This window comes from Sminthopsis crassicaudata, chromosome 1, assembly GCF_048593235.1.
Source record: "Sminthopsis crassicaudata isolate SCR6 chromosome 1, ASM4859323v1, whole genome shotgun sequence".
Classification (NCBI taxonomy): Eukaryota; Metazoa; Chordata; class Mammalia; order Dasyuromorphia; family Dasyuridae; genus Sminthopsis; species Sminthopsis crassicaudata.
Window position 1 is genome coordinate 87,725,672 of NC_133617.1, and position 22,902 is coordinate 87,748,573.

At 33.6% G+C, this 22,902-nt stretch overlaps 1 protein-coding gene across 2 annotated transcripts in view; it reads left to right on the top strand.

The window, feature by feature from the left end:
- COL22A1 (collagen type XXII alpha 1 chain) overlaps positions 1-22,902 on the top strand; it is a 578,696-nt gene that overhangs the window by 231,377 nt on the left and 324,417 nt on the right. For both annotated transcript variants that reach the window (XM_074264749.1, XM_074264757.1), the window contains 2 exons: positions 2,579-2,641; positions 3,548-3,586. In XM_074264749.1, the coding sequence (XP_074120850.1) occupies positions 2,579-2,641; positions 3,548-3,586 (102 nt within the window). The remainder of the gene's footprint in view (positions 1-2,578; positions 2,642-3,547; positions 3,587-22,902) is intronic.

Sequence of the window (22,902 nt, forward strand, 5' to 3'; positions counted from 1 at the left end):
ATGATGACTGTGTACCACGCAAAGTGATTAGAGATTGGTGCACAAGTACAAAGAATGAAAAAATTGCTTCTCACAAGGGGCTTATATTCTAATTATTGTTATTATTGTTCAGTTATTTCAGTCATCTCTGATTCTTTGTGACCTATTTGGGTTTTTCTTGGCAAAGATATTGGAGTGGTTTGCTGTTTCCTTCTCCAGCTCATTTTACAGATAAGGTAACTGAAGCAAGGGGTTAAGTGACTTTCTTAGCTTCACACAGTATGTCAGGCCAGATTTGAACAGAAGAATAGTCTTCCTGATTCCAGGCCCATAATTCTATGCACTATGGCACCAACTGCCAACTACATTCTAATTGAAGAAAATATACACATATATATGATACTCATATGTGTATATATATATATGTATATATATAATTATTTATCATAAATGTAGAGTTAATAAATATAAATATATTTAATAAACAAAAGTATATATATGTATATATGCATATGCATACATATATATGTATTATAGTAATTAAAAGTAAGGTAGTTGTGAAGATTAAGAAAGGCCTCCTGCAGAAGATGGTGCCTGAATTTTGTGCTAATGGAAAACAGGGATTCTTTAAGATGGAGATTAAGAGAAATTACAGACACGATGGGCAATCAGTGTAAAAGGATGTAGTAGGAAAAGATCAAGTTGGAGGGTCTTGCTGTTCCTTTCCATGTATTTTCCAAAAAAAATATGATCCAGTGTGCTGGTAGCCTACCTCTGGCTTTGCTTTTCTGTTTGTATTATTAAAATCCATTTATTCTAATGATACTTTGGGGTATCCATCTATTATACTTCATTCTATGTAGATGGTCAGCTTATCTTCTTTCCCATTCATATATGTCTTTTATATCACTTCTGATGTACAAGTCATTATTGGAAATATATTACTGACTGCCAAGTTTCTCACTTCTCTTGATCTCAGCAATTATTTAACTATGAACTCTTAAAACACTAGAAAAATAAATTGGTTCCAATTCTGGTTCAGGATCAAAGGACCAAATGTTCAAAATGATAGAATGAGATGTGGAAGTAACTACAGATAGCATCTCGTCCAGAGGAAACTCAGGAGCAGCCTTGAACTGAGTTCAAGGCTCGGTTAAACTCACTGCCTCTGTGACTTTGGATAAATCACTTCATTTCTGGAGAGTTTCCTTGTGTGTAAATAAAAATGCCTACACAATCCTGTCCTGCCAACTTCACAGGAGTATTTAGAGGACGAAATCAATGTGAATGTCTACTGTGATAAAAATGCCTATGTGATAATTAATGTGACTAGACATAAATACAGGGAAAGAGATCTTTCTGTATTGTGGGATTTTCAAGTTGTTACAGTGCATTAATTACTTGAGGAGCAGTGGGGTATTGTGAAAAAGGTACTGTCCAAACATGGACTCAGTAGGAAGAGAATTGATGTTGGAGCCAGAAGAGTTGGGTAAGAATTCTGGCTCTGAGTAAAGAGCCACCACTGTACCACCACCACCACCACCACCACAACCATATTTACAACACTTACTATATGCCAGGCACTGTGCTAAGCACATTATAGATACTATCTATTTTTTTCTTTCATTTACTATGGTAGTTGGTGTTATTATTACTCCTAATTAAAAACTGAAGAAATGGAAATAAGCCAAGGCTACATGACTTGCCAAAGATCACACAGCTAACTAACTCCAGACCTGACACGCTAGCCACTCTACCACTTGCCCCATTGTCAGCAGTCCTCATTTACTGGGACTAATTCATCTCCAACCTCCCTTTCTTTTCAATATCCTATTACCTGATATTATGAAAACTGAGTTTGAATCCTGGCACATAATTTTTTATATTTGGGCTGTTTTATAATGGGCAAATCATTTCATCAATCTGATCCTCTTTTCTTCCAAAATGGGAACCACATTCTTAACTTCTTAGAATTGTGAGTAATTATTATGCTCTTCATAATTAAGGTTCTATTTTATTTTAATACTCCATTTAAGTTTTACTTTACTTCCTTAAAAAGATACCTCATATTTTTACTACATTACTTTTAGAATATATTACATAAAATTCATCAATGGATCAATTATATTTTATAGTCAATGCAATATGTCACTTGTAGTCTTTCCATCTATGCAATAAAATGATGGAGATTAATTTTCTCAGTTCTTTTCTAAGGCCAAGATTATTCATTGTAATTAAATCGATTGTAAATAAATTGTAATTAAAAACACTTCCTTAAATTGGTTATGCATATTTTTGTTTTTGTATAATACCTTGATCAAAAGAACTGTAAGAGGAAATCTACATATCTATGATAATAAACATGAAACACAGTTTTGAATGTCTAATAGGTAGTTGATGATATGTAGGAAAGGAGAATTGAAGAAATATTAAAAATATGTATATATATGCATATATACAGCTATCTATATCTATAGCTATACACAGAGAGAGAGAAGAAGAGAAAATGATTTTATGAGTGCCTTATAGTGAATTTTTATAATTTTTAAAAATAAAATTTCAATATATCCATTTATGCTTTTCTCTTTGAAATTTTAAGGGAGAAACTGGAGCTCAAGGACAGAGTGGAATTCCAGGGCCCAAAGGAGAGAAAGGTGATTCTGTAAGTAAATAATCAGTCAGTTGATTAATTTAAAAGCATTTTAAGTACTCCTATGTTTTAGTCTCTATGCTAAATGCTGGGGATGCAAAACAGAAATGAAACTGCTTTTGTTCTTAAGAAACTTACACTATAAGACCATTTACTCCTTACCCTTGTGGTATAACATAAAAGGAGCCATGGAAGGGATTTTCTGATGAGATCCATTTGGCCAATGTTTCTTAAGCAAAGCAGTGTGCTTTTTGCTGAAGGTCAAAGAAGTATCAAGAAGGGTCTAAAGTTTGAGATTCAGTCTAAACATAAAAGCTTAAATAAATCCATGGACTTTATAAACTAAGGTACAGTTAGCACCATATGTTTACTATAGATAATGGCACACATGTAATTAAACGATTAGTTATTATTACACTTATAAAGTTATTATTGCTAAGTCATTGTCAATCAGAAATGATCCAGAACTATATGTCATGGCTATTATGTGATTTAGGAGATGGGAAAAGAAAGACTTTATTTTGGGGCTGGAGTGGTTAGAAGAGGTCTTACGGATGAGAGGGACTTGAAGGACTGCTAAAATATTTATCATTACAGAGAAGGAGAAGTGTTATCAAAGGCAAGAATGTTTTATGGTAGATTGTTAAGAAACTTGCCTTATTGGAATTAAGGAAAAGGGATGGATCAAACTTGAACGGCTTTGTAGGCTCTTGAATATAGGATAGTTTGATTTAAGTATGACATATACTAGAGATCATTATAAAGACTAACAGTGATTCTGTATAGAGAGAAATTAATTGGAAGAATTTCAAAATTCTCAGATATTCTAGGATGAATGATAATTTTACTAGGAGGACACTGATCTATCTGCTTTAAATTAAATTCTCTCCATTTTTCTGTTTGTTTTTTTTCCCCTAGGGTCATGGAACATTTTTCAAAGGAGAAAAAGGTGAAAAGGTATGAATTCTGCTTTACTCTGCACTGGGTCTCTGGAAGATAACTGAAAAAAACATGGCAAGGAGAGTCTGTTGTGGCTGAGGTCAGCCATCACTAATAGCATTTTCAAGTAGGGACATTCTAAAGAAACTGTTTTCCAAGTGTTGTACCATCATTGATATTTCTTTTTCTTCCCTACTTCTGAATGCGTCCAAGCTTTTCCAAGAGCTAGGAGAAAGGCAGAGAAAGCCAATATACAAGTTATCTTGAAGACAAAAGCCACTGCCTTTCCGAGTATGCTATATCCTTGTTCACTTTCCTTCCCATATTACTATACACCATGGGTCAGGGTTATGCAAGGGCAGAAGAAAAACAAATAAAACGAATCTTTATAAGCTCATAGACACTACATGGCAAATCAAGTCGAAAATATCCCCAATTCTTCAAGATCAGAAAAAGAAAATAAAACTGAAGGAACTATAGAATTCTAGTTTATTGATCTCTATCTCCAGAGCACAAGCCACCATGAAACTCCAATATTTAAAGATTTATTAAGTAACCAAGAGCTTTTTCACCAAAAACCTCCAGTTCAATAAAACACACAAATTTATTAAGCATGAGCTCTTTTTCAGGCCCTATTAGCACTAGACTTACAATCCACAGGAAAATAACATAATTGCTATTCTCAGAGAGGGAAATATAATAGAAAATTTAAGGGAGGAGATGCATTAGGTCTGCATATGAACAACTGAAATACAAATCAGAACATAAGTGCATAAGAAATGTTAAACACAATGATCCAAAAGACTTGAGAAAAGCAGGAAAACACTAAGCTGATCAGAATAACTTCATGAAAAATTCTCACTTAGAATGTGAATTGATGGAAAGAATATATATAGCAAAAGATAAGCAATGGGTTCCTTTCCAGGCATGGGGAACAGCAAGTGTAAAGGCCGGACTTAATCAATGGAAATTTGAGAATAGGCAGGGGGAGAGCAAGTGGGAAGGAAAGAAGGCAATGAGTGTTCCTTTAGAATGATGTGAGGTGCATTTGAAAAAGTAGGTAAAGTTAGATTCATCTTTCTTAGCATATATGTGTACCACACTTATAAACACTACCACCAATTATATAAAAAGTCATTCATCATGCACTTTTTTCCCCCATCTCTTTAGCCAAGGGACAAACCTTTATTGTAATAGTGACACCATTACAAAGTGGACTGAATTGTATGGGAATTCATCAGAAAAACAAGCAAGGAGACACATTTATCCAGCCTTTTAGCAATGATATACTAATTCAATGGCTCATAAGTAGAAAAAAATGAGACCAGATTATTACTTACCAGATTATCAATCAGCAATGAATTGAAGAGTGGTCTCCAGAAATAGGCAAATTGTCAAACGATAGCATTCCTACTTTAGGTGGGTGGGTGGGCAAAGCCAGAGGACTTTGGAATTAGATTTCCACAACAGAAGTCCCCCCCCAAAATTAGGGGACCATAAACTGTTATTGCATCATTCCCCCCCTCAAGCAGTAGTCCCCAAATTCATTTGGGACAAAGGGATGGAGGTCTCATTCTGGAGCAGCTTTATGCTAATAAACGACATAGTATGGGGCTCTGCCAACTGGGGTACACACTGAGGAGGGGAAGCAAAATATCAGCAATAGCATTCCGGGGGAGTTCTGGGTTTCAGAATCAGTTAGCCAATGATATTCAGATTAAATGAGTAGTTGGAAGTTCATAATTTGGAGCCTGGAGGAAATAAATTTCACTAGTAGGTTAAAATGTAGGGGCCAAATATAAGCAAAAAGAATAATTAAAAGTGCAATTACTAGGGACAATAGCCAGGAACCTTACCCAGAGAAAGGCTGGGGGGAGGGGTGATGAGGTTATCATGAATGCCTCTCATTCAAACAGATTTTCCTAGGATGAATACCAAGGTATGCTTTCCCCCAAATTCCTGCTTTTGTCTCTTTGAAGTGGTGGGGGCAGTATCTGAAGCAGGGGCATTATACACAATGAAAGGAGCACTCGGTTGACCTAGGGTCATGTACTTTTTTTTTAAAAAGGAAGAAAATAAGCTCTGATTAGACACCTACTATGAGCTAAGTATTGTGCAAAGCACTTTATAAATATTATCTTATTTGATAATAATAAATTTTATAAAAGATAATTTATAAAAATAAATCTAATGGATGGCTTTTGTTTTTACATCATCTCTTTTCAACCGGAAAGCCATTCTTTTAAAGAGAATTTAAAAAATGGAAACAGTTTATCAAAGTTAACCAAAATATCCAAAAAATCTTGACATTTTATTTTTAGTGTTCTACACCCACAGTCCATCAACTCTGCAAAGAAACAAGAGGTGATGCTTTTTATTTTTTCTTCTTAGGGCCAAGATGAGTTATTTGAGTTTTGAAGAAGTAATTTTCAATTGTTTTCTGATTATGGCTTTTCTCATTTAGAGTCTTAGGGCCATGTACATTGTTTTTCTGATTCTGCTCATTGCTTTTTTAATTTTTCATTTAATTTTACCTATCTTCTATATTCATCATGTTTGTCATTGCCCACAACCTATTAATGATCCATTTTATTCATTTAGTAGTTCTTGTTTAATCATTTCTGAAATGACAGGTATCAATTTTTCCTCCAATTTTTGCTTCTTTAAAAGTATTTGGTATATGTGAAGTTCTTATTTATTTATTTATCTACTTATTTATTTTGTTATTCATTCATTCATCCATCCATTCATTTTTTATTGATTGATTTTTTTTTTACTTTTGGGATGAGATTTTTTTGGGGGGTAATGAGAGCTGTGGTTCAAAAATATAATAATTTAATTTAATACTTTAATAACGCTCATGGTAAAATTCCAGTTTGCTTTTTCAGAATCAGATCTTCCATACCTTTTTGCAGGTATTCACATACAATTCAAGGCTAGAAGTCGAAAGAGTTCACATAAGTAAACTTTTTGGCTTCAAGGAGAAACAAAATGCAAATTTATAGAAAAGTTACTAATTGGCTTCTGTTTTACATGGGAAGAACTCTATTCCATTGAGTCTTTTTTTTCTCAAGGAAAAAAAAATAAGATTATGTTCTAGTAGGTTTTGCTTAAGATTGGAACAGAAGTGCTTTGAAGATTTTTTTAAAGCCATTTCTTCCATCAGTTTGATAACTTGGCTGATAACACTGTCCTCAGAAGTTCTGGAGAGCAGTATATAGTAGAAGAAAAACAAAACAAAACAAATAAAAAACCTTGTCTTTGTCCTGTCCCCATTTGTCAAATATTATTGTATGCCTTTAGGTAAACTATTTCCCTTCCCTCTTTCTCATCTTTATTTTTTTTTAATAAAAAAAAAAACAGACTAATTGAGATGATTTCCCTTTAAATTCTGAAAATCTTTAATTCTGTTATGTTCTCAAATGTTCCCAGGTCAAGTAGTCCAAATTTCCTTATCTGAGTACAAGCAATGAAGACCTTTAAAAAAAAAGTCCATTTCCTGAAAATATAGAATCATGGATTTCAAACTAGAAAGAAAGTTGAAGTTTATTGAATCTTGATATCTTATTTTTCTGGTAGGAAATGAGACTCAGAGAGTTTAAGTGACTTATCTTAAAAGTTAACTTGAGAAATTTAGACCTATACTTCCTGTCTCCAAATCTTTCTACTTCTTCTACTGTACTGTGCTGCCTAGGGTTTTTCCACAGAAATTTGTCCAATAGAAAGATTTCAACAGATTGAAACAATGATGTTTACTGATATTAGACTTTATTGTGAATAAACGTGATTCATTCCTTTGACTTCAGAAAATGAACTATATGATTCCAATATGGGGGAAAAAACCCTTACGTTTTCAAGATATGATTTACCAATTATTCATATGAAACAACTTCTGGTGTTTTAGTGGACAGTAAGTTATCCATAAGCTGAATAGTGGAATAGCCAAAAATGGGAATGCAAATTTAGCTTTTCTTACAAAAGAAGAAGGTACAAAATTAGGGAAACTATATTCTGTACTGTTTAAATTTGAATTATAATGTGTACTTCTAGAAAACATATTTTAGTTTAAGTTTAGAGACTTAATTTACTATTAAGTCTCCAAAAGGGGAGGGATGATGGAAATTTTGAATATTGGTTGAATAACCTGAGGTGTTCAACCTGAATAAGCAAAAGACTTACAAGGGTCGTGATAGTTATCCTCAGAGATTTGAATTTGGATTATCATTTGGAACTAACATGTTTTGGGCCAGAGACCAAAACATGGAATAATTGGTAAAAATTTCAAAGAAATAGATTAAAGCTTAGTGTATAAAACTTTTCAATAATTAGCTACCAAAATATGGAATGGATTATTTTAGGAGATAGTGGGTTTCCTTGCCTTGGAGGTCATTCCCTGGCTTTGGGAAATAGTTCATTCTTGTGGAGGTCTTCAAATAAAAGTTTATGACTATTTGCTAAGGCTGTTGTTGAGAGAATTCATATTTATGTATAGAAAAATCTAAATAGGTTCTGTGACTCCTGCAGCTATGAGATTCTATTATTTACTTATTTATTTTTACAATTCAATCCATTCTAGATTAACAAATGTCAACCACACATTTATAAGGTTCTTGCTGCTGGCAAGCTGCTGGCAGCTTAAAAGAGACTTTCTCTTGTTCTTCTAATTCTAGTTGTTTGTTCTGTAATATAACCATGAATAAATCACAGAATAAAGAATATTAAAGCTGAAAGGAAGCTTAGAGGCATTGGTCTGGAAGGAGCCTTCCTGTATAGAACTTGGAGTTTTAGAAATGGAAGAAGCATTAGAAAGGAGCTAGTTTAAAATCTCTCTTTTTAAAGGGGATGAGGAAACTGGGATTTTGTCTTGGACCATCTTCACCAGTGAATTTTGTTTATTATCTGTCAGAGGAAGCCTGGTCAAATTCTTCTGAATAATTTCCTCTTCTTCTACAACCATGCTGATTTTCAGTGATATAAGGTGAATCCAACAAACTTCCTGAATATGACCTACATTGATTTGGGCTTTTGATTTGGGTAAAATTTGATTTTTGATTTGGGTAGAATTTTCATTCTACCTTTCTCCTTATTCTTCCACTTCCACTTCATACTCTCTGTCTTCCCCCAAACTCCCATAGTTTTATTAGAATTGATATCTCCAACTGAGACTCTGTGTCAGGTCATAAAAAAAAAAAAAAAAAAAAAAAAACATCAGTGTGGTAAGCTTTCACTCCAACTATCTGGTGGGTGGATCCCTGCATTGCAAAAAGTGATGATCATTAATAATTGGGGTATTTAGGGAAAACTTCCTGGGGAAAAGGGACTGGCTTTTGTACTTGGATTCAGAATATGTATAGGGTTTAGACAATTGAATGGGGTTTTTCCTGAGCAGTAAGACTAAAGGTGAGAAGGTAACAAAATTAGCATGTAGTAATGGAAAGAACATGCATAAACATGGTTATTTTTTCTGTGAGAAAATACTTTTCATATTCTGAACAATATTTGAGAAGATAAATTAATTGCGATAAAGCTGTAATAGACTATAGACTGCATTTAGTTATTTTATAGATAAGAAAACTGAAGCCTCAAAAAAGGAAGTCACACGTAGGTGTCAGAACTACTTGGGTATGAACTTTTTAACTAGCAGGATCCTGTCCAATATCAAAATCAGTTGTATTTACATGCACATATGCATTCATATGTATATGTGTGTATACACACACACACATATATATATACACACATATACATATATTAATATATATCAATTTTTACTGTGGCATAGTAGAACATATCCTGAACTTCATAGTCAATACGTGTGTGTTAGAGTTTTTGTTCTATTGCTTATTCACTGAGCTATGGATAGGTCACAATCCTTCCTTGGATGTTATTTTTTCATCTTGAATCTGAAGGAGTTAGACGCTATAAAAGATAGAGAAAAGATAGATATATAATTAGATATAGAAATAGATTATAGCTAGATTGACAGAGCTATATTTTAAATTCATTACATTTTATCAATATATTTGGTTTAATATTTCATCAATTTTAAAATATATTTCTTCTTCATCCAATGAACTACTCATTATAATAACAAAAAGGATGAGAAAAACAATTTAACAAAATCAAACCAGTCTGTTATGTACAACAGGATATTCTATAGTCTAGTCTTCGTAGTCATCTTCTGATTGTCTATTTATCTATAATTTATCAGCCTATCTCTCCCCTAAAGGAAAGGATATGTTTCCTCAACTGTTCTCTAGAGATAATACACAACATACATATTATTTTATTGTTGTTCTTTTTGATTACATTATCATTCTACATATTGTTTTCTAAATTCTGCTTATTTCATTTTATATAGGACTGCATGCCTTCTAGATTCTTCCAGCTTTATTAATCCATCCTATTCACATAACAATGTATAGTTTGAGAATGGGGCAAGAAGGAGGATGGATTGTACCCATGATTTTATTAATTCAGGGTGCTCCTGTTTAGGAAATCACTGCTATAAATGCTGATACATGTGCTCTGAAACTTAAAATCTTAGAAGGCTGCCTGGAGAACCAAGAGTTTTAAAAGCTTATGGTTATAAGACCAATATATATTAAAGGCAAGAAGTGAATCCAGGACTTTCTGAATTTGATGCCAATTTATCTTGGTTGGCCTTTGATCCACCTCTCTCTAGCATATTAATGTGCTTCCCAAACCACATTGCCCAGAATTCAACAAAATACTCCAATTGTGGTCTGACCAGGAAAGAATAGAGACTCTTCTGTTTTTATTATCAGAAATCTCCTTTCTGCAAATTGAAATCATGTAAACTTTTTTGGCTGCCACTTTGATTGCTTTGATTACTCACATTGAAATTGCAGCCCACTAAAACGCCTAGATTTTTACCGACCAATTACTGTCTAACCATGTCTGTTCTACTTCATATGTGTGAAATTGATGATTTCCTGTGTCTAGAATAACTTTCTTATATCTTTTCCACTTGGACTCCCAAAAATAAACTAATGTCGTTTTTGAAAGTCTAAAAGATAGTTATTTGGCTAGGGGTGTTTGGGTATAGATCTACATATAGGAATAAAAGTACATAGTGTTGAACTTGATGGTCATTTCCCATTAGCCTTTGATCATGGGATAAATATACCCCAAACAAGAAAATCACTGTCCTAATCATCTTTTTAATCTATTATATATTCCCTTTATCTTACAGTGATGTGAGCTATTTTAAAACTTTTTGATAAATAGTATTTTTATCCCCCCCCCAGTTACATGTCAAGATAATTTTTAGCATTCATTTTTACAAAATTTTATTCCTCTCTCCCTTCTCCTTTCTCTTACTCAAATAGTAGGCAATTTGTTGTAGGTTATTTATATATGCTACCGTGGAAAACATATTTTTATATTTGTCAAAATTGTGAAAAAGAAAACATCAAAAGAAAAAAAACATGAATAAATAAAGTCAGTGAAAAATGTTTTGTTTTACATTTGAATTCCATCAAATTTTTTTATCTGAATGTAAACAGAATTTTCCTTCATGAATCCTTTTTACTTGTCTTATATCATTGTGATGCTGAAGAGATGAATCATTCATATTTGGTCATCACACAATATTGCTTATATAGTGTACAATGTTTTCTAGTTCTGATCATTTCACTTTTCGTTAGTTTGTATAGGTCTTCCTAGGTTTCTATGAAATCTGCCTGTTAATAATTTATTATTTCACAGTAATATTCTAATTTATTCATATACTACAGATTGTTCAACTATTCCCTAATAGATGGGCCTCCCTTCAATTTCCAATGTTTTGCCACCCCCAGAAAAAAAACTGCTATAAATGTGTTTGCACATGTAGGTCCTTTTCCTCTTTTGTGATATCTTTGGGATACTTTATTAGTGGATCTAAGGGCATACATAGTGTTGTTGACTTTTGGGCGTTGTTCCATATTGTTCTCCAGAATGATTGGATCAGTTCAGAACTTTACCAAGAATGCATTTATATTTCATTTTTCTCACATTCTCTCCAACCTTTGTCATTTCCTTTTTTTAAAAATATCAATCAACCTGATAGGTATGAGGTGGTATCTCAAATTAAGATTTGATTTAGATTTCTCTAATCAAAAGTTGAATACTACTTTATATGCCTATGGGTAGTTTTGATTTCTTCATCTGAAAATTGCCTGATCATAATCTTTGGCCATTTACCAATTGGGAAATAACTCGTAATCTTATAAATTTGACTCCATTTTTTATATATTTGAGAAACGAGGCCATTATTAAACACATTTGCTGGAAAAATTGTTTCCCATCTTCCTACTTTCCTTCTAATCTTGGTTGCATTGATTTTGTTTGTGCAAAAGCTTCTTAACTAATTCTAATTAAAATTATCTATTTTACATTCCATAATGCTTTCTATCTCTTGTTTGGTCATGAACCTATAACTGATTTAACTTCTCTTTTAAGAATTTGGATGGCATACTATTTGGTGCACATGTGTTTAGTATTGATATTTATTCATTGTCTGTGGTACCTTTTTTTTTTTTTTTTTTTTTTTTTTTTTTAGCAAGATGTAGTTTCCTTCCTTGTATCTTTTTATTAGGTCTATTTTTGTTTTCATTTTGTTTGAGGTCAGGATTTCTATGCTTGTTTTTATTTAAACTTCAGCTATTGCATAATAATTCTGCTCTAGCTGCTTATCTTTACTCTATGTATCTATCTTCCTTGAGTATAATTTTTGTAAAAGAAAAAGAAATAGAAGAAAGAAGAAGAAGAAAAGAAGAGGAAGAAGGAGATAAGAAGAAAAGAAGACAAGAAGGAAGAAGAACAAAAGGAAGAAGAGGAAGAATGAAGAAACACAAAACAAACAAACAAAAAACACAGACCCAAAACAAATCAAATCCTTTGTCTTGTGAAGTATAATGTTGCATAATTCCCAAACCTTTAATGTTGAAGCTTGTAAATCCTGTGTAATCCTGATTGTGGCTATCCTATATTTGAAATGTTCCATTCTGACCATTTTAGTGTTTTTACCTTGATTTGATGATTCTGAAATTTGGCTATAATGTTCATTGATATTTTTATTTTGAGATCTCTTTTCTGAGATCACCATTGTATCCTTTCAAGGCTTGTCTTGTCCTCTGGCTCAGGACATCAGGACAGTTTTCCTTAATAATCTTTTGAAAGATGAAATCCAGGTCCTCTTTTTGATTATGACTTTCAGGGAAGTCAGTGATTCTGACATTGCCTCTCATGTATCTATTTCCAGGTCATTTATTTCTCCAATGAGGTATTTTACTTTTTTTTTTCATTCTTTTAATTTTATTTGATTGATTCTTGATATTTCATAGAGTCTTTAGCTTCCATTTTCCCAATTGTAAATTTGTTTTCTTCAGTTAGTTTTTGTGCTTCGTTTTTCATTTGACCAATGGTACTTTTTAAGGAGTTGCTTTCTTCAGTGGATTTTTGTATCTCCTTTTCCATTTAACCACTTCCACTTTTTAAACTGTTGTTTTATATTTTTAAGTTGTTTATTTCTTTAATAATTGTTTTGTATCACTCTCATTTCTTTTCTCAATTGTTCTTCTACCAGTCTTATAAGATTTTAAGCTCCTTTTTGAATTCTTCCATAAATTCTTTCTGGTTTTGAGACCCCTTCTCATTTTTCTTTGGTGTTTTGCCCGTAAGTGTTTTGACATTGTTGTCCTGACTTTATGTGTGGATTTTTCCTGTCACTATAATAATTTCCTTGTGATCACATTCTTTTATTGTCTTTTGCTCAACTTTTTTTGGCCTTTTTCTTTTCTTTTAAATTTGAGCTCTGCTTTCGGGATTGGAAGGGGCACTAGCTGAGGCTTCATTTGCCAGGAACTGCAGGCCCTTTCTGTTTACCTGGTCTGCATTGATCTTATCCTGAGGCCCTGGAGAACTTGTGTCTGATGCTGCTGGAGCCTGTGTGGGTCTAGCGGCTTTCCTGGTGCTGAGCCAAGGTTCTGATGGTCTCTGGCATGTGCTGAGCCTGGTGGGTGTTTCTGCATTTCCCCCAGGACTACTTTGAAACATATATGGCCACTGAAGTCTGTCTGTTTGCCCAGAGCTATATTGAAACACTTGGTGATTCTCAGAACTTGAGTCTGCCCCTTCCTCTGGCTATGCTGAGGCATGGGGGTGGGGGTCCTGGTGTTAGAGTTTTCCTGCTTCACTACTTTTGCGGCTCAGGATCCTACTTCTGATTTGCTGAGGTGGGCTTGCTGCCAGATTCTGGGATGATTCCTGTCGTAAACTTCATTCTCTTTTTTACCTGAGACGAATCTTTCTTAACTATTTTCCAAGATTCTTAGACTAAAAGATTATTTCATCCCATATTTTTACTGGTTCTATTATTTCAGGATTTGTTTTAGGGTACTATTTTATGGTTGTTTGTAGGTGAATATGAGAGGGTTGTGTCCATTTACTGCTTACTCCACCATTTTGGTTACTGCAAATCAACCAATTGAATGAAATTTTAGAAGGGAAAATAATAAAGGAAAAAAAATGAAATAAATATCAGATCTGACAAGATTCTCTGAGACACTGAATAAAATGAAACATATTTATTAAGTATATACTTTGTACAGGATACTCTTTTAGACTGTGAGGAAGTTGCAGAATAAAGCTTACTTAACCTACCTATCTTAATATGCTCTCTATCTTCAAGATATCACAGTCACATCAGGCATGAGAAACTAATACAGATAAGATGAATTAAAACATTTGCATAATGGGTACATGAGAGTTAAGAATTAAAAAAATGCTAACACATAACATATTGATGTTTATAGTAGTGCTTTTTATATTTTATCTCATTTCTATCACAAAGATCTGCAATGTAGGTGATTATTATTATTCTTACTTTACAGGTTGAGGAAAAGGAGGTTTAAAGACAATTAATGATCTTACAAGCATCACACACTTTATTTGAGGTAGAATTTCAATTCTGGCATTCCTGATATTGTTTAGCTATCTTTCCACCATGTCAAAACTACTTTTGTAGATTAGAAAGTTATAAAGTACTATCTAAGGTATGATGAACAAAACTGATTACTAGACAAGGGATTTGTGTAGGTTTCCTGGAGGTAGTGGTGTTTGATTTGGGCTTTAAGAATCTAATAGGCAAAGAGAGGAATTGAAGCTGTTCTAGGGTCAAAGAACGTTGCCTACACATTTTATGAATTCTCCTCCATCATCCCTACCACATACTCATGCTCTTCCTCTGTTTAGACACTTCCTAATGATAGGAAACTATTTACTGAGCCTCAGTTTTCTACTCCTGGTTAGCTTTAATTGTAGCACAGCTTCTTTGCAACTTCCAACCATCACTTTCCAGTTCTGACTTCTGTGTCTAAAGTGTCTCTAAATCTTCTTGCACATTATTGCCCTTTGATTAATTGCAATAGTCATGGTCTTCCTTCATCATTAGGCTAAATATTACCTGATTCTATCAAAAGATCCTTTTATGGCATGTATCACCATCTTAGTCTCCTTTCCCTGAATATGTTCCAGCTTATGTGTTTTCCAAAATGTGCTTCTTAGACTTGCATACAGAAATCCAGATGTGCTCTGATGTTCACATGGCAAAATTCCTTTGTTCCTTCTCAGTGAACCATGAAATTTACTCCTGAAATGCTAATGCAGAAAACCAATTTGATCTGCCTTTGAGAAAATCTGAGTGGAGATAGTTATTGTTTCTTCTCTTCCTGATGTTCTAGTGCCCTCTAGGACTTCCTCTCTAGGATTCAATCTTTAGTGATTCCTTCATTAGGAATCCTAAACTTGTATTCATCAGATCTTGAATTACCCTATTTTAGATTCTTAGCAGTGGTATGACCCTGGGCAAGCCAGCCACTTTGCCTCAGTTTTCTTATATATAAAGTGGTAATAATACTTCCCAGATTTGTTGTGAGTATTCTATGAGATATTATCTGTAAAGTGATTTATAAACCATAAAGTGTTATATAAACAGTAGGTTTTGTTTTTTTTTTTAAGAATCACAAAATTACAGAGGGTTATATTTGGTAGAGATTCTAGGACATAGACAAAGGAAACTAGATCTTAGGCTGTCAGACTTTGGAGGAACCTTTGATAGCATCAAGGCAATATCTTCATATTTCAGAGATGATAAAATGAGGCCCATATAGTTGAAGTGTCATACTTAATATTACTTGGAAAGCCTTAAATACAAGGATAAGATATCTTGATATATTTCCATAGACAATGGAAACACATTGAGATAACAAGAGAGCATTTTTTTTAATAAACCAAGAATCATTCTTATATACAACTTACTTTTTGCTTTCAGTATGCATTTGATTTTAACCCGAATAGCCCAAGAAGTCATAAATCCAAAAAGCTAGTTTTGATGTGTTTGTGTGTGTGTGTGTGTGTGTGTGTGTGTGTGTGTGTGTGTGTTTTGAGAGAATCAATAACATTAATCCCCTTTTCCTTCCCAACACTTCCCTCATTACAAATAACTTTAAGTTAGTACAGAGTAATTTAGTACATTTAAGTACAGAGACTGGACCTGGAATTGTTTCAGAACTCTCCTTGAACCAATGCAAAAGGTCTGCACCGCCTATGAAGGTTAGAAGAGTTGTTTAAACATTAAACAATTAAGTTTCTTGCCCAGAATCCTCCAGCCAGTATTTGTTGGAGATGCCTGATATTGAAACTAGCTGTACTATCTATCAGGTTAATGTGCCCCTTAACAATTGTACATAGTTAAGCAAAATATGGCTCCAGATTGGGCATGCCCAACAATGTAACTATCATCTATCCCTCACTTGTCTCACCTTTCTATTAGTGTGAGGCAGAAAAATCCAACTAATTCAATAAATTTATTCAGAACACAGAGACCCCCAGATGCAATGCTGTGGTCAGCAAAAGCAGGTTCAACTGTTTCTCTTTTTCTTCCCTTTTATTTTCACAACAGAAAACAAAAGCGCTTTCTCAAGCATTTTCACAGAAAATCATATGGCCGTAAATAAACTTCATATGGATTTTGTGCTCAAGTTTCACAGAGCGAGTACTTTCAAAAAAAAAAAAAAAAAAAAAAAAAAACATTCAGCAGGCGAATGTAGGGATGTCAGCTGAATTTTATGGAGTCTGTTGAATCAGCATCACCAATACTTTGGCCTCCCAGACCCTGGCTGAGATCTGTCCTCGCTTTGTTTGCTCACTTTTTCAACATAGTCATAAACATGTAAGGATGAAAGAGGACAGAGAGAAATCATTGTTCACTACAAACAGCAGCTTCAGCTATTCTGTTTTCTCAAGGGCTCTATGGTATTGCCATTTATTTGTATTTACATGTATGTCTGTGAATGAGATAGTGTGTACAAGCATATGTGTCTAATGTTTGAACAGTGCATATGTTTGCTTTTGTATGTATCTTATGTGAAATGGAAAGTATGTGAGTGTGTGGGTATTGTGAGAGTATTAAAATATGTGGAGGAAAAAAACACATGAGTATGTGTGAGTATGTTAGGTGACAGAGCTCATGAATATACATATACATATACACACACACACACATGTGTGTGTCTGGGGGATGTATGTTTGTGTAGGTGTGAAGTTTAGTAGCTATTTTTGGTGTATTATTTGGCAGGAGTAGATAGAACAGTGAGGTTCTTTTAGGAATGAAAATAGGTTTGTGTGTATTTTTGAGATCCTGGAGTAAAAGTAAAGGAGGAAATACTATGATACAAAGTATAATGCTGGAGAAACTGAAGCAAGATAAAGATTAGAGAGTATTTATTAATTTATTTAAAAGGGAGAGCTTTATTGGGACCAAATGGATCCATGATTTGGTCTCAGGGCTGAATAAGACTATCTTCTCCAAGAATCCAGCAAAAAAATGTGAGTTCTCAATGACATATATAGACGTGGCTTAGACTCAGGGAGTAGATTGAGGCAAGGGCTAAGTCAGAGAGCTGGAAGAGACTCTGACAGGGTAGAGGGGGATGACATAATAGGGGGAAGCACTCTGGAGATGGGGAGAGGCATCTTGATAAGACAGTATCTGCTATTCTGATAGCTTGGGATGGGGAGAGGCATTCTGAATCTAAAACGTAAGACCTTTTATCCTTATCAAGTATTCTGATGAACAGGGAGGGGAGGTTTCACAGGACTGAGCAGAACAATTAGGGAAACTGAGTCAGAGCAATAAAAGAAAACTGTGGCATAACAAAAGAATCTTTAGTTTGAAAAACTCAGTTCAAATCCTGCAACTGATTCTTGCTATAATTTATAATATAATAGTTGAAAGAGAAATAAATTTTTGGGTCCAGATATGATTCTGATGCTTCTCTACTCTGTAGACGTAGAAAAGTCTCTTTATCATTGTCAATTTTGTTCTTAGAATCAAAGGAAAATTTGGGAACATAGTGAATAGAGCCTGGGTCAGGAGTTGGGAAAGCCTAAATTCAAATCTGGCATCACACTTCCTAGCTGTGTGACCCTGGACAACTCAGTTAATCTCTCTGCCTCAGTTTCCTCAACTATAAAATTGGGATAATAACTTCCATGGTCATTGTAAAGATAAAAAATATAATATTTGTAAAGCACTTCAAGAATAATTCCTAGAACATAATAGGTGCTTAATAAATGGTGTTCTTTTTTCTTTGTTTCCTTTACTCTAAAATAGAGCTAATATTTGTACCTCCAAACCTATGAGCATTGTTGTTCTGAGACAAATTCTTTTAAAAGACTTGGAATCTTATAAAAATATAAGGTACACACATCACTGACAGTTCAAACAAATTATTACCAGCATTCTCAACTCCTACCTCATCCCTTTGAGACACCTAGCTGGAAAACTGATGAAATTAAGAGTTCATATCTGCTCACCCAGATGATCTCTGGGACTTAAAGGTCAGGACATCTCTTGCTTCTCCAGTTATATTAAATAGAGCTTGTTGTAAAGTTTTTGAAAACAGGCTGTATTTTAGGTACTCACATGAAAGGAAGCAACCTAAATAGTTTACCTTAGTAAATACCCATATTCACACTTTGCTTTGGGATTCAACCATCCTTATATAAGCCTTCAATGAATTAGGCTTTGGCAAAATAAAAGGCCACATGACTAATAATTGTAGCTGGGAGTAGAACCCAGTGCCCAAAGTTTCAATGCTCATGCCTCCAGCTATAACCAAAATCCTTCTTTCTTTCAGGCAAAAGCATTGCAGATTCTATGAGTGGGTAAAACTTGGAAGAATTGGAAGCAGACAATAGTATTTATAGGTGACATTTAGGACAACTTTCTGATTACAAAGTACCTTAAATGCTCTCTCATTTAATTGATGCCACTTTAGAGATTTGAAGCAGGTCAGACATAGGAGTAATAGGTAGAGGTTATAAAGGTAGGTTTAACTTCTTAATAATAATTTGATTATTTTGATGGATTCAGAGTCTCAGCAATACAGTCCTTTTATCCACCAGACAAATAACAATTCAATCCTGCCTTCTTATATAGAATAATTCTTACCTATTTCTTTCCGTAGAGATGAGAAAATATACAAAACTCAATGTGAAGGATACAAATTAGAAAGTATTAAAGTGTATAGAAGAATTCAAAAAGAGAAGGAAGTGAGTTTATGAATGGAGGATTAAAGATGGCGCTATAGAAGCAGTAGAACCTTTGAATCTTTGAAATTAGAGTGCCCATGCTTTGTACCTTGAAAAAAAACATGATTTTAAAAGGCCTAAATATTATATTTCAAGAAATCATAATTTAAAACTACTGATGTCTATTAGAATTTAGAGAAAAATAAAAGCAGAAAGTGCCCACTGATTCAAGTGTGTTATTGTCAAATCCAAAGTTTTCAAATCAAAGAAAAAATTCTGACTATATCCAGAAAGAAGCTCCCAATGAACTATATTTAAAATCATGGCAACTATTGACATAAATAAGAAGAGATCTTAGGATATAATATTCTAAAAGACAAAAGATATAGACTTGCAATTAAGATTAATTTTCTTTGAAAAGTGCTATAATTATAAGGAATTGGAAAATGACTTTTAAAAAAATGAAGCTCATTCAAACATTTTTGATATAAAATCCAAAAATAAGTAGAAATATGACAGAAATAAAAGTAGAAACACAATTGAAATAGAAACACAAGATCGCTTATAAAGATAGTTATATGAGCAATTTTAAAGAATAGTATGATGGCTAAGATACTAATAGTAGAGATAGAGGAAAGTCATCAACTTTTCAGAAAACCAGAAATCCTATGGACAGATTGGATATATTCTAACAGTTTGAATTGAGGAATAAGAAGGAAGGGTCAAATATTACATAATATTTGTAGAATAATATTATACAAAGGAGGAAAAAATGGGATGAAATTTGTTATTTTTCATCATTGGAATGCATGAGAAGAGTATGTAAACATGGAAGCAGGAGAGGAGCAGGTAATCACAACAATAATGATTTGTTAGTGTCTTTCCACTGTTTCATTTGTGTATAATAATTTGGGGTTTTCTGTCAAAGATACTGATACTTTGCCATTTCCTTCTCCAAATTATTTTACAGAAAAAAAAAAAAAAGAAAAAAAAACGAGGCAAACAGGGTGAAGTGACTTACCCAGAATTCCACAGTCAGAAAGTACATGCACCAATATTACAAAGTAAAGCACTGAAAGGCTTAAGCACTTTGATCAGTGCAAAGACCAGCCTTGTCTATAGAGGAACTATGCTGATGCATGTTATTTACTTCCTGACACAAAAGTTATATGTACATCATCAAAGAGAAAGAGAGACACTTTTAAGTTACGATATGAATTTCCTTATTGGTGAAATTGTTGTTCAATCTTTTTTGGGGTTCCAACTCTTTGTGACTCTTTTTGGGGTTTTCTTGGCAAAGATACTGGAAGGGTTTGTAATTTCCTTCTCCAACTCATTTTTACATATGAGGAAACTGAGGCAAAATGAGGTTAATGTGACAGATAGATAAGAGTCTAGGGTTCTATTTACCATCTAGCTGATAATATTTTTATACCACCTGACTCACACTTGCACTGTAAATAAAGGTCCTGCGGAAGTGCAAGTAAGTTAGATGTTGTATTTATAATAGAATGGTTATGGATTTGTAGTCTGGAGGTCTGGGGGTTTATGATCAGTTATGATAAGTCTATTTTGAGATATAGTCTCATCATGTCACCTATAGCAGGAAGAGAAGACCTTTACTACTTAAAGTGTGCTTTTAATGCTATATAAAGAGAAGCAGAAGCCTTTAGTGCAATCAAAACTAACTGAGCAGTTGGGGTCTAGCTCATAGGATAGCTTCTACATGAATAATTTTTTAGTTCAGAAAAGAGTTCATTCTATTCGGTCAGCACCAGATCAGTGAAAAAAAGTATCACCAAGAAAATTGTGTGTATGGTCAATGTATGTGTGACTCTTATAAACTATATATTTTTAATTCACTTCCTTCTTAGTCTCTCCCCCTCCCTGCATGTCTGTCTCAGTCAGCATGCTGAATTTCCTATTCTTAGACTATGCATTAATGTGCATTATTCATGGTTATCAGGTTAGAGAACTGTGGTTGAATGGCTTCTATTTTTACAATAATTAAAGGGTTTGGAGTGGGGAGGGGTTAGTGGCTTATGCATACTGGAATAGCATTTTTAATTTGGGATAAACAGCTAAAAGTTACAATAAATAAAGGTGTTATGCCCTCAATCTGCAATGCTGAAGAATTTTTTCCCCTAGAAGTTTGTGCTTCACAAAGTCAGATACAGAAATGCCTTACTTTTCCATCTTAACTCTTGGAGAAAGGATTCTTCTTAAGTTTAATTAAGCCCATATGTGGGCAGGTACAACACCCAGGGCATTGTTAGAGGTGAAGAGTTAGAAAAAAGGTAATAATAGCCACCAAAATAATAATATCTCTCATAAACATACCAATGTATATTACTTCACAGACAACAAAATCTATTTATCTCAACAACCTTTGAGGTAGATAAAGCAAGAGTTATTGCATTTTTGATAAAATTTGACCTCCATGAGGTGAAGTTATCTAGCCCAGATAGACTTTATCAAAGGACAGACTGGGAGAACTGGCAGATGTGAAGGCAGAGTCATTCTTAGATGTTTATTGAATAAAATAAATAATGTATTGAATGCCATCCCAATTAAATTAACAATAATAATTGTGTTATTGAGTTAAAAATTATAGCAAAGATCATTTAGAAAAACAAAGTTAAGCATTTCAAAGAAGTTGAAGGAAAAAGAAGTAAAGAAGGATATATCAGACCTCAAACTATATTATAAGATCATTACCGAAGTGTAAATAAAACCAATGTAGTTATTATTATTCAATACAAAAGAATGCAGAAAATTGGAGGAAAAAAGTTTCATACAAAATCTCTTAGATAAGATTTGATTGTGTTGGAATATTGCACTGGTATACAAAATGTATGCTGATTCTGTTTAAAAAAAAACATGGATAGACTTGAACCTATGAAGGAAGAAGCTATCCACCTTCAGAGAAAGATCACAGGTGGAAATATGCATAGTACGATCTTACAAAAATATGGATGAATATTTGTATGTTTATATATATGTTTATGTTTATAGATGTTATGTTTATATGTATGTGTGTATTTAATTGTAGTCTTCTTTAGTGTGTAGAGAAGGAAGGAGAGGGGTAATGTTCAGGCTAGCTTTCTGGAGGTCCTCCAGAAGAGTACTGGTCTCAGCAGGAAAGACAATGGGAGAATGGTCAGGAATAGAGTCCAAAGTTTTTATTGCCTCCTTCAGCCTCCCAATCTGAACCAGTTTCCGCCACAGTGCAGGAGGCAGGAGAGCCACCCTGAGGCTGGTCAAAGATAGAATGTCTCTCTTCCAGTCCTTCTCAGCCCTTATATACCTTATTGTAATTGTATCATTATAGTATACTGAGTATATTTGAACTTAGAGAACCATCATCTCATCAATTCCACTGAGTTAACATCTTGCTTCAAATATGCTTGTTATTGCCTAACAGAGAACAACAACCACAGAGAGCAAACTATAAGGAAGTAAAGAAAAGTTGGGTTGCTTGGAAAATGATCTACAGTATTTATTATATAGTTTCTTGAAAATGAAGGTTTTTTTTTTTATTGACTCTTCTCTTGCGTTCTGCTATGTACATAGCAATGTTATCTTTTTTTTCTCTTGTCTTATATTTAAGTCTAAAAAGGATAAAAGATTTTTAAAAGGTAAGGGCCTGAGAGGAGCCAAGGATTAAAGAGATGGACAAATGTGCTAATCAGTTATTATAATTTTATCCTCAATAATGTTATAATTATTTTATT